General features: G+C 37.3%; 1 protein-coding gene across 1 annotated transcript; it reads left to right on the top strand.

The window, feature by feature from the left end:
* The first annotated feature begins 10,991 nt into the window (after window positions 1-10,991).
* On the top strand, window positions 10,992-12,724 carry LOC110613158. The gene is made up of 4 exons (XM_043956121.1): window positions 10,992-11,079; window positions 11,172-12,020; window positions 12,097-12,145; window positions 12,231-12,724. The coding sequence occupies exons 2-4, from the start codon at window positions 11,364-11,366 to the stop codon at window positions 12,266-12,268; spliced, it is 744 nt and encodes a 247-aa protein (XP_043812056.1). The 5' UTR covers window positions 10,992-11,079; window positions 11,172-11,363; the 3' UTR covers window positions 12,269-12,724.

Below are 12,724 nucleotides of genomic sequence, written 5' to 3'. Positions count from 1 at the left end.
GCAGTACCCCGATTTCAAATCTATTTTCGAGAAATAACCGACTCCTGATAGCTGGTCAAATAGATCATCAATCCTGGGTAGCAGATATTTGTTCTTGGTAGTGACCTTGTTCAACTGTCTGTAGTCGATACAAAGTCTTAGGGATCCATCCTTCTTTTTCACAAACAAGACCGAAGCACCCCAAGGTGAGGTACTAGGTCGGATGAAACCCTTATCTACCAACTCCTGCAACTGCTCCTTTAACACTTTTAACTCGACAAGTGCCATCTGGTAGGGAGGGATAGAGATGGGTCTAGTTCCTGGCATCACTTCAATTTCAAACTCTATCTCCCTAGTAGGTGGTAAACCTGGCAGCTCATCTGGGAAAACATCTAGGAACTCTTTGACTACGGGCACTGAAGCTGATTCCCTGACCTGACTGTTAAGCTCTCTGACATGAGCAAGAAACCCTTGATAACCCCTCCTAAGCAACCTACGAGCCTGAAGGGCATATCAAACCTCTAGGCATCCCTACTCTGTCTCCTCTGAAGACTACCGCTGATCCATCTTGATCTCTGAACCTGACTACCTTGTCTCTGCAATCCAAGGTAGCACCATGAGTAGAGAGCCAATCCATCCCTAGAATGACATTAAAATCAGTCAAATCTAGAACCACAAGGTCAACTGGAAAGCATCTACCCTTAACAAACACTGGACTGAACCAGCAGACTGACTCTACCACAGATGGATCACACTTGGGCCCACTGATCCAAAGAGGACACTCTAGCCCAAAAGCTATCAAACCCACTCTGTCTACGGCTCTCGAAGCAACAAAAGAATGAGAAGCACCAGGGTCCATAAAAGCATACACATCAGAACATCCAATAGTGACATTACCTGACACCACCGTGTTCGATGTGTTAGCCTCCTGTTGAGTCATGGTGAAGATCCGTGTTGGAGCTGATGGACCTTCCCCGCGGGAACCTGCTGAAGAAGAGGCGGTCCCTCTCCCTCTATCTCGACCTCTGCCCTTTGACATGGTTGGAGCTGCTGGCTGAGCTACACTGCCAGAAGCTGTCCGCTGGGACTGAGCCATCATAATGACACTGGGACACTCACGTGCCATGTACCCCTCCTGTTCACATCTAAAATATGTTGTAGTCCCAAACTGACAAACCCCTTTATGCGGCTTTCCGCACCTCATACATCCGGAGCTATCCGAACCAAAGCTCGAACCACCACCCATTCCCAGACCAGACTTTAACCTGTTCCAGAACTTGTTCTTCTTAGGCTAGGATTTGTTCCACTTCTTACCCTTCGTGGCAGCTTCACCCAGAGAGGAGAGATCAAAATTTCCTGAAATCGGAGTTTTGGAACCCGAGGGCTATGCCACCTGCTGCTTTACTGACCCCTGAATAATGGCACTAGCCTCCATTTTTCTGGCTGCATCTACTATGGTGTGAAAGCTCTCCCTCTCTACCGCTAAGATCAGGGAGGAATACCTTGATTGAAGTCTCATGGTATACCTCCTTGCTTTCTTCTAATCAGTATCATATGCCTGTCTTACAAACTGAAGCAACTCTAGGAATTTGTCTGTGTACTCATCTACACTCATGTCTACAGTTTGTCTCAGATGCTCAAACTCAATCACCTTCAATTCCCTTGAACTGTCTAGAAAAGCCCATCTTGCAAACTCATTTGCAAACTGTTCCCATGATAGGCTGTCCAGTCTTGGGTCCATATAGTTTTTAAACTATTCTTTCGCCTTCTTGCATTTCAAAGTGAACCCCACCATCTGAATGGCTCTGCTATCACTAGCCCCCAACTCATCAGTTATCATTTTCACCATCTTGAGATACTCAAACGGATTATCACCTGTTTTAAATTTGGGAGCATCCAGCTTCAGATAATCTGTCATTTTTACCTTGCTCCCATCTGATGGGTTGGGTCTGGATGATTGGGTTTCAGGAACCATCGGTTCTACTGGGGGAGGAGGAGGTGGTGCAACATTCCCTGGGTTAGGGTTTGCTGGATTCTGATAGAAAGGTGGGGGTGAAAATATTAGGTAGGGTGGATATGGAGGGTAGTAGGGAGGATAGGGCATGAATGAGGCATATGGGTTGTAACTAGAGAAATCCGATGTGCCTCCCATCGGATACCCCGGTCCTTGTGGGTAGGGTTGGTACTGTGGTGGGTAAGCAAAACCCGAGGCCTGAGCACCTCCTTGTGATTCTCCCATACCCTCTTCTGACATGCTCACACCCAAACTACCATCCCTCCTCTGATCATCTTCTACTGTATCCCTCACATCCGCAGACATCCTACCCGGATCGGTTCTCCTCCTGTTTAGATCAAAAGACCTTCTAGGGTCCCTTGATGTTTCTCCTCTATTGGTTCTACTAGACCTTGCTCTTGGCAGAGCAAGGGATAGGGCATCCATGCCCTCATTCTCAGGTGGAACTCTAGTCAATCTCGCAGATCGACGAGTGCCTCGCATTTTGATTTCTGAAAAAATGACATACATCACATAAACATTAGCATCATATGGTTTATGTGGACACACATGAACCCACATCACATTCATACATATCATTAATTCACATGCATAACATCATGGCATTTCACCTCATCATCAAGACAGGACTCTACATCCTATCCTAGTGGACATGATTTTTCCTAATGTGCTTGCCCTTCTATAACATCTATGAGCCCGACACGCTAGGTCCGACCATATGAACCTAGGGCTCTGATACCACTCTGTAACGACCCAAAAATTGGACCGCTACCGGCGCTAGGATTCAGGTCGACTTAAGGTTGCCGGAACCCATAGCAAGCCTACTATACCTCCTATGTACCTGATAAAATCCCATACATGATCATACATTTTCATAAAAAATTTAAACATTTCATATACTGACTCACGGTTGTCGAAGCCGGTCAAAAATAACCTTTCTGGTTATCAACAATTTTACAACTGTAGATAGTGGTGAAAGGATCGAATCCACAAGGAATTGAGAACTTACCTATTTTTCTTATCAAGACCAAGAGAATTAACTGAAACAAAAATAAACTGAAAGAGAAATAAACTGAAACGAGATAAACGGAAAGCAAAACAAACTGAAAGCGAAATAAACTGAAAGAGAAATAAACAGAAAGCAAAATAAACTGAAAGCAAAATAAACTGAAAGCAAAATAAACTGAAAGCAAAATAAACTGAAAGCAAAACAAACTGAAACGAGATAAAACTGAAACCAACTAAACTGAAAGTAAAATGGGGGGATTTGAGATTGATTTAATTGATAACTGAAAGCAATAAAGTAAAGTAAATAATAAAAATAAAGAGAAATCAAAAATAAGAAAGATCTAGTTGAAGAATTGGATCCACTTCAGTTGTTGGGATTGATCATTGAAACTTATGTTCTTTTGATTGATTCAATAGATTAGTTATGTAGATGGAAAACGCTTCTCACCACCATGTCTTTCCTTATGATTAAACCAATTAGGGAACATCCTCTAATTAATTACTAATTAACAAATTGCCAAGGAACGTCCTTGGGCCTTAGGCATCAAACAATTGTTAACTGCATGAAGAAAGAGAGAGATCCAATCCTAGCTACTCAAACGCATGAGATGTTACTAGATCATACAATTTCCTTAGTTTTCACACCAAGTGTTCTTATGTTTGAATAATCCAAGCAATTATGGACTTAAAATTATCCAAACTAACAATATATTACCTTGCAATCAATAATCAAGTGGCCAATTTGATCAAAATAACAAAGCAATAATAGAATTCAAGTATGAACTGTATGAATATTGAACAACCAAAAGACAAACAATATGTGTTCAGATCTCACAATCCATAAAACTACCTTAGTTTCAACCAATCTTCGACTAGAATTAAAGGTTTCAGTCACTCATGGCTGAAACAAAAACTAAAAAATAAAGAAAGGAAGAAGAAGAGATGGTGTCACTTGCAATCCCACAGGTGTATCCAAGGTGGTATGGAAAAAGCTGTGGGGAGGCTCCTTATGTGTCTTTTTATAGTTGAAAGTGTTGCCCTAGGTCCTTGCATGTTGCCCTTACTGCCCAAGTTGTGTCTGAAAAGGAAAGAATTGCATTGCAAGCTCTTCAGAAGGCAAGAGGCGCGCGCGGATGCTCTGCAGAGGGAAATTGGCGCACGCGGATGGATGTGCAGAAGGGAAAGTGAATTTGTCCAGTCTTTCCTTTTTAGTTGGAGCCTTCGTTTGAATTTTGAATGCTGAATGTAGAAGAGGCAAGTGCGTCTTCATGAAATCTTGCTGCCTAAATAGGAAGATATGACTGCTGCAGTGTGTGCACATCTTTGAACAAGGAAAGAAAGATCTGCGATGTCAAATAATCTTCTAACTGAGCTTTCCTTATTTGCTTTTGCTTCTGCACTTTCCTTATTTGAAAACTTTCCTTTTCTGAAAACTTTTCTTATTTGAAAACTTTCCTTTTTTGGCACTTTCCATATTTGGCACTTTTTGACAGTTTTAAGAGTATTTTCTCCAGATTGTCTCTTTACACCTATTATCTGCAAAACATGATTAAAACCATAAAATTAAGCAGAAAAGATGCAAATAAACATCAAGAACATAATGATAAAGTGGACTAAAATATGCTCTATCATATACCAAGCTCAACCTGTGCATGCACCATAAACTGTATACATAAAACCCACACTAGAGCCCCCATCAAATGCTCTAGCATGGTCAACATCACATACATCAAGCTTGGTTCAATATAACTTATCATTAAAACTTTTATATAAAAATCATGTTTACAGGGATTTACAAAACATAAACTAGGGCAAAGCACAAATCTAATCCATTACATAGTACATGTCCATTTCTATTCTATTACATTAAACTATACCAGCTATCTAGCCGACTTTCCGGGCTATTCTTGACCCTGCAAACCTGGGGTTAGGGGAATGGGATAAACTACAAGAGCCTAGTGAGCAGAATCTAAAAATAGTTTAATAAACATATGCTCTCATGGAATGCATCACAACACAAACAATACACATCAAGGATGGACTTGTCACCAGTAACCCTCTACATATCCAAATAATGCCTGGCCCTCAACGGAGCTCCTCAGGATTTCCTCTTAAACATAACATAACATGTCCAACCGTGCTAGGGGCGTAGAATGGGCCTCGACCTGGACTTCCGTATCATATCATATCATATCATATCGAGGGCTACTGGGTCATCCAACATCCATCCACATCAACAGTAAATTATGCAATGCATCACATTCGTGAATTCTAATGCAAACAACCTATTACGTAACATGGCATTCGTGATGCATGAACATGCTTAAAAGTTGATTACTTTAAAACAATAGATTAGTTTAGTTCTACTCACCTCTGGCTGACGCTCGACTAACAATGACGCAGCTGGCTCATTGAAGGCCTCTACGGTCTCCCTGGTCCGATCCTACACAGGTGGACTCAAATGAGGGACCAAACACATCTCTAACAAGACTCTAAACATCTCCCTAAAAATTTCCTAAAACATCATAAAACATGCATGTAAAACAAGCAGAGGACTGTTGGGCAGAGGACTGTTGGGCAGAGGACTGCTGGGCAGAGGACTTTCGGCGGCACCTTCGGCGGCCAAAGGTCCTCTATAGATTCAAAAGTCGGGGTCCTTCGGGGGCAGGTTCGGCGATCGAAGGTCCTCCACAGATCCGAAAGTCAGGGACTTTTGGGGGCGGATTCGGCAGCCGAAACTCCCTTATAGATCTGAAAGTGCATGCTTTCGCGGGCAGGTTAGGCGGCCAAAAGGCTGCCTCCCATGCAGGTTCGGCGGCCGAACCTGGGTTCCCCAAAATGGCAGAACCCGATTCTGCCTCATGCATTTCAGCCCCGAAACTCTCAAACCCTCACTCTCAGCTTTCTACAACATGCATACTCACTCCAACATGCATAAGGGGTATAAAAAACTAGCCTAAACCCCAACAACAACCACAAAACTCATCAAGAAAGCATACATTCATCAAAAACCCAACTCAAAGCCTATAACCTTAGATCTAGCCATATCATGCAATTTTAATCCTTAACCCTTTTTTAAAACTTGCTTAAACATAGGAAAAGACAAGGATCTACACTTACCTCTTGACGATCTAAGGTAGATGTGACCCAAACTTGGAGTTGAGGAGAAATGGTCTCCCAAACTTTAAAATCTTTGATCCAAGCTCGAAACTTCAAAAACAAGCGAAGACTCATGAAAATTTGAAGGAAAAACATAAAATCATCAAAGGAAGGGCAAGAACTCACTTTTGCTCGAAAATGGAGAGAGAAACTCCCCCATTTTCAGACCGGAGGCCTCTTATAGGTGGCTGGCCAGACCACCTTCGGGGGCCGAAAGAGAGCTCCCGCGGCAGCACCATGTTCGGCGGCCGAACCTGGGCTTATCCCTCAAAAACATTTTTTTTTCTTTCATTTTAAAACTTAACTAAAAACCAATCAATAAAATCATGAAAAACATTTTGTAAAAACATATTTTACCCTTCTAAGAGGTTTTGGTATCCGAGATTCTGGATTCCAACGGGGATTCCATTGGAAGGTTGGAATTTCGACACCGAAGTCTAGCCGGGTATTACACCCTATTTCACAAAAACCCCGATAACAGTGGATCTATATTAACTTCTGCTACTCTCATTAGATGTCGTATAAGTAGAAATTCTGTAGCAGATAATGTAAAGGTGGATTTTCTTCTTTTACCACATTTTCTACTCTCGATCAGTGATACTTCCATTTGTGCTCTATGCAATCCAATACTCTGAGTTTATATTTATTGTTTTATTCATTTGATTGTCAAATCTTGGTATTTGATTTCCATTATAATATTGTTGCCTTAAAGATCCAGTCAGAATCGATGCTCCACTCCCAAGTGCATGCTTAGCACATTTGGATGATTCTATCTCAGTTGATCCCAATCAGCTTTACGTTCTTGAAGAAAATTCACTTCAGCTTCTCCCACATTCAAAATCATTTAATCTCATCCCTAGGGATACATTAATTGCGCTTGGACGTTACTTTATAAAGCCATATGATGTCATGGCTACTGTTGGTGAATTCAGGTTAAAGCAATATAGTTTAACTCTACTTTTTAATTTAATTATATGTTGGACATATACACCATTTCTATTATGAGCTATTCCTATAGTGTGAATTATTTGTATTATGACTATACCTAATTGCCATATTAATCACTAACATTGTTCTTTTTTCTTTTAGTATGGATCGCTGTGAATATGATTGTAAAGAGTTGTTTACTACCAAATCACAAGAGTAATTTTTTCTCCCGCCTATGTCTCTCCCCTCTCTAATTTGGTTTACCTTGTGGGTTTTCTTTTTTCTTATATTCGTTTGGTAAGACTTGTTGAAGTCTGATCTTACTAAGGTGTTGATCACATATGTTGGAATATGTGTTGAATCTGGTATACATTTTATATGTAATGAATAAGGTCTTATGTACCATTGTATTATTATTATTATTATTATTATTTTGTAGTGTGGCATTGGGTGACCACTTGTCAACTAGTATGGGGAAGTCATAGGAATCTGTTTTCATGATTTGGGTTTTACTTCTTTTCTGCCAATTAATGTAGCTTCCAAATGGTTGGGAGCACTACAAGAGATGTGGGTATGCTCCAAATCTTCGTAGCTATCTTTTTACTATTGAATGAATGATGCATATGGTTGTTATGTTTAAATCTCTTCTCTTTTTCTTCTTGTCATTTTATTAAAGCAAATAGCAAAAGTTACCTCATGTCTTGCATTTGGAGACATGCTAATATTTTTAAAAGAGACACAAGGTTGCTTATACAATCACGGTTTTAGATAATGTCGTCATGTTATTTTATGGCATTATTTATAGGTTTTTGAGGGGTTTGTAACCTATTATCCCGTTATTTAAAAATATCATGTGAGTTGTATGGGTAACAACCATTACGATTGTTAACACAGTTATTTGGCATTAATTAATGGTAATGGACTTTACCCCAATAATGCTTTTGGTAAAAGAAACATGCACACTGTTTTCTTGAATGTAAATTTTTTTTTACTTTCCCTTTTAGTTCCTTTTGAGATGCACTTGGCTATTACTTCAAGTTTTCTTTTTAGAACTTGAGGTAACTACTGATACTGTGTGATAAGTTCCGTCAAATCTTAAAAGGTCTTATAATGTGAACTTTTAGTTTTGAAGGATAACTCTAGTTTATTTTTAATTGATAAACTCAAATAGTCTAACGTGGTGTATATATCACCCTTTTTTTATTAACTATGGAACCTTAAGTTAAGCTTTCTGAGTCATGAGTTTAAACCGGTCTCACTTAGGACTTCTTTGGCCTTTATGGTATATTTAAATGCACTCTTAGGAATTGTGGAAAATGTTCCATGTGTACGATCAACACAAATGAAAGAACTCAAAGTGGGTAAGATGATATCCATTAATATTCAATCTAAACAGGTAAGATGATATCCATTAATATTCAATCTAAACATTTTATGAGTTGTTTCTATGGAAAGAATTTACAATGCAATTTAAATGAGTTAGCTTATAGTTGATATTTTTCCAGAGATTAGTTGGTCTATCATTCCCATTATCTATATTGCATCTCTTTTTTGAGGCAAGTGTTCTGTAAGGTGTAATAAATTTCATTTTATTCCATCATATGATTTATTTTTCTGATGTTATGCCTTTTTAAAAAGTGAACTTTAGTGTCCTTGATATAGGGGCAATTTATGCACTCAGCTCAGTATCTAACTGTTGCTACTCTAACGATTAATGTTGTGGCATAGGGAAGTGACTAACCTTTGTGCAGCTGATGTGGATGTTTTAGAGAAGATCATTCAGCAGTTCCCTAATGTATTTAAGGGGGTCATTGTTGAAGAGGTATAGTCTGATTTCATGCAGCTTGTTTTTGAAGGATTGTGCACAATTTGTTTCTAAAGGATCATAGTTGTTTGGCTAATATCATGATTCTCGGTCATAGTTGTAGAAGGAATGAGAGACATGAGGGCCTTTGGTTACCTCAGGCTAAGGTTCAAGGGACCTTTCGGGATGTGAGGCATACGTTTATAGAAAATGTGCTTAAAGCAATAGTTAATTTTCAGTCTCTGCAAAAGCAGTAAAGGTTGAATCCAAGACCAGTAAAAAGAGCATTAATATTGTAAAGAGATCACCAATGATGTTGTTACATATAGTTTAACACAAAACACACCTGTGGGGTTAACAATTTCTAGCTTCTTGTTGGTCAAAAGAAAAACAAAAATTCTCTAGCTTCTACCTTCAAGCTTCGTCTTTGCGCAAGCACTCTATGACCACAATAGCATTTTAATTTCATCTATGTATAGTTTAGTAAGCGAAAGTTATAGCATATATGATTTACTTATTTCATCCTAAATGAAATTTGATGAATAGTATACTTTAGTTTAGTTTCTGGTTACCATCCTAAATGAAATTTGATGAATATATTTGTTTATTAGTAATCTAGCTAATTACTTGCTTATTTTTTTGATTGTATTTGACCTATTAATCATTCTTTTCAAGTGCTTGATTTGTGGATAAAGTACAAAGCATAGTTCAAACTTTTCCTACAATTAGTTGCCATGAATGTTAAATGAGTGTGTTTTCTATGTGCTTATCTTTCCTAATTAATTTGTTCTTTCTAATTGGTTATTGGATGATTCTATCAACTGTCAATAGGTTATGGCAGGCTCATCTGCTGATTTTGCTGGGATAGGTCCCAATGATGTTATAGTTCAATTTGGAGGAAGAACTATTCAAAGTTTTCTGGAGGTACAATACTTCTATGTTGTCAATTAACAAATATCTGCGCATATATGCTGTACTTAATGAAAATTTTAAAATTCCCTTTGATCTTGTTTTTTAACCAAATTGGTGTCAGTTATTTGAAGTAATGAGGGATAAGGCTGGGGATGCGATGGAGGTGATTGTGATACGAACAAGTAATAGTGTTCCTTTGCATCTTACTGTGGTGGTGGATAAGGCCACATCAGATAATTTGTATAGGTAAAATCCCTTTTGTCTAACATGTTTATGGAAAGTAGAACCATGTAATTACGTGTGCATGGTAGATACTATGATGTCATGTAACTGCATTTTTCATTGATGATTTCTTTCTTGGTTAGTTGGCCACTTTGGGAACATGCAAGATGAAATTGGGATCCTTGGAAGTTGCAGCCAATAGTCCATGGCTTCATTTCTGCTTTGTTTTGCAGATGGTAATGGCGGATAAGATAATCAGCTTTGGTTGAGGAATGTAATTTGCTTTTGGGAATCAATTTTAGTATGGTTTTGATGTAGGGAAACATTGGTAGGCTTTGTTAGTGTTTAGATCCATAACTTTTGTGTTTGGTTGTAGCTGTTCCTGGCTGCCTTAGTCTTACCTTATTCCGATCCTGCAAGAAAAGGTGGAATGTGAATATCATATACTATGTTATTATATTCTAAATTTCATAATCTTTTATAAATTAAATACCACAAGTTTATTTTAAAAAATAAAATAAATAAAAATTTGCGGTACTCTACCATACGATGAATAGTTCACTTTTGTTTTATTTTTCCTTTCGATTTTTTTCCAATTATTCTTTAATATATTCGTTATTTTTTCATTTAATAAATTTAAATGAAATCATGTACAATTTTATTTTTATATATAATAAAAAATTTTCAAGTACGAGAATAGTGATAAAAAAATAGATTAAATTATAAAATTTGGTAATAGTAAAAAAATATATGATACATTTTAATATAAAGTTAATTTCAAAATTTGATTTAAAAATATATAAATCAATAAAATATTTTTTATAACTAATTAATTTGACCAGTTGAATGCTATCAACTTAACAAAAAGTGTGGAAGAAGTAAGAATAATAAAAATAATAATAAAAAAAATAAAGTTGCAATTCATTATATATATATATATATATAAAGACGAAGGCGAGAAATGGAGAAAAAGTGGCAGTTCTGATACATAGGAAGAGACCCAATCATCCCAACCTTCATTGTTGGTCTCTTTACTCTTTTTTTGTCAGCTACGGTAATTTCTCCCTCTATTTGTTATAAATGCGTTTGTGGTTTCAGATTTAGAATTTGTATTATCCGCTGGTTTTCTCTCATTGTCTACCACAGGATCAGGATCTGGAAAAAGTATTCGGTAGACCCAATATTAGTACAAATTCATCTCTAACTTCACTTGAGCTTCATGACTTCTATCAGACTTTGAAAAAAATCGTGTGGGTACTTAGGATTACATATATTGTTAAGCGACAACACAAAAAATCATTTGCCACATGCTTTTGCATAGTAAAGGATGGTTTAGCTATGACTAGTGCTCATATTCTTCCCAAGGGTTGTAGCATTTTTGCCCGTAGGCAAGATGAAAATGATTTCCCTTATGAGGTTGATATACTTCATCATAAACTAAATTGGGATATTGCATTATTACATATTAAAGGTGTTCATGACTCTTGTTATGGAAGGCTTGCTAGAGACAGGTCACTAAATGTGGCTCAAATGTTACTGTATATTCATCCCTATAGTTTTGTAGGATCCTTTTTGGTTGGTAAGGTTGCATTTCAATGCGTGGATGATGTAGTTCTACCCACCGGCACTCAAACATGTCAAACTTATCTATCGACTGCCCTCCAATCCATACCTCGATATCGAATTATCGGAGATGTTTGGAACTCTCATGTGTTTGAAAATTTTGAAACTAATGTAAAATGGACTTTTGAAAAGAGTCTTCACCCGTTAGTTCCTCTTATTCAAATTTATGGGTTTGTTTTTGGAGAGAGTTCTTCAGGAGGTCCAGTTTTTAATACTGAAGGCGAAATTATGGGGATGTTATCAATGGGTTCTGGTGGGTTTGACATTGCCATTCATGTTAGCTTGTTGAGACAAGTCATGAGAGAAAAAGAAGAACATCTCAACATTGAAACCTTGGAAAGGAAAGATACTCGAATTCCCGGCAACAAGGAGGTTAATTTATTATTATCATTGTCCTTAAATTACTGTGTTGGATTTCATTTGATTTAACTTGGTTATTTTTATATAGGGTAGAGTAAACAGGCTCAAAGAGCATTCAACTAAACCAAGAGGGGATAGTGAGTCATATTCTTTTTGATATTTTCACCACATTGCTTCAAGTTCATATTTATTATTTTATCTTATTTAACTTTGTGGTTGCAGGGTTTGGAAGGGATAAAGCATCTCATTCTCAGGTATAAATTTTTCTGGATAAAAATTTTTAGGATAACAATTTTCTATATTATTATGTCATTATTCTTATAGATAAATTTTCCTTTTGTTGTTCAAGGTAGGGAAATTCAGAGTAGGCTAGTGAATGAGAGTTTATTCAACAATCAGCATTTGCATGGTGCTTTGCTTCGTACATTTTACTTTGATTTTGCATGATTTTCCACTTTTCCTTTTTTTTTTTTTTGCTTATTCATATATTTTTATTTTACAATTAGGTGTGAGGTTATATCAACATAATGAAATCAAAACATGAAAAGTGGGTCGATAGAAGGCTTTGTTAAGTTAACTTGAGATAAAATAAGGCTTTGTTAAGTTAGGGTTTGTTTAAGTTTTCTAAATTTGATTTGAAACCAGTCTTGTGGAATTAAGGGGAGATGTAACTTTATCTGTATGTTTTATAGTTTGTTATATAACAACTAGTTGTG

Source organism: Manihot esculenta, chromosome 4 (genome assembly GCF_001659605.2).
Source record: "Manihot esculenta cultivar AM560-2 chromosome 4, M.esculenta_v8, whole genome shotgun sequence".
Classification (NCBI taxonomy): Eukaryota; Viridiplantae; Streptophyta; class Magnoliopsida; order Malpighiales; family Euphorbiaceae; genus Manihot; species Manihot esculenta.
Note: the sequence above shows the minus strand (reverse complement) of the source record. Positions and strands in the feature narration are given on the sequence as shown.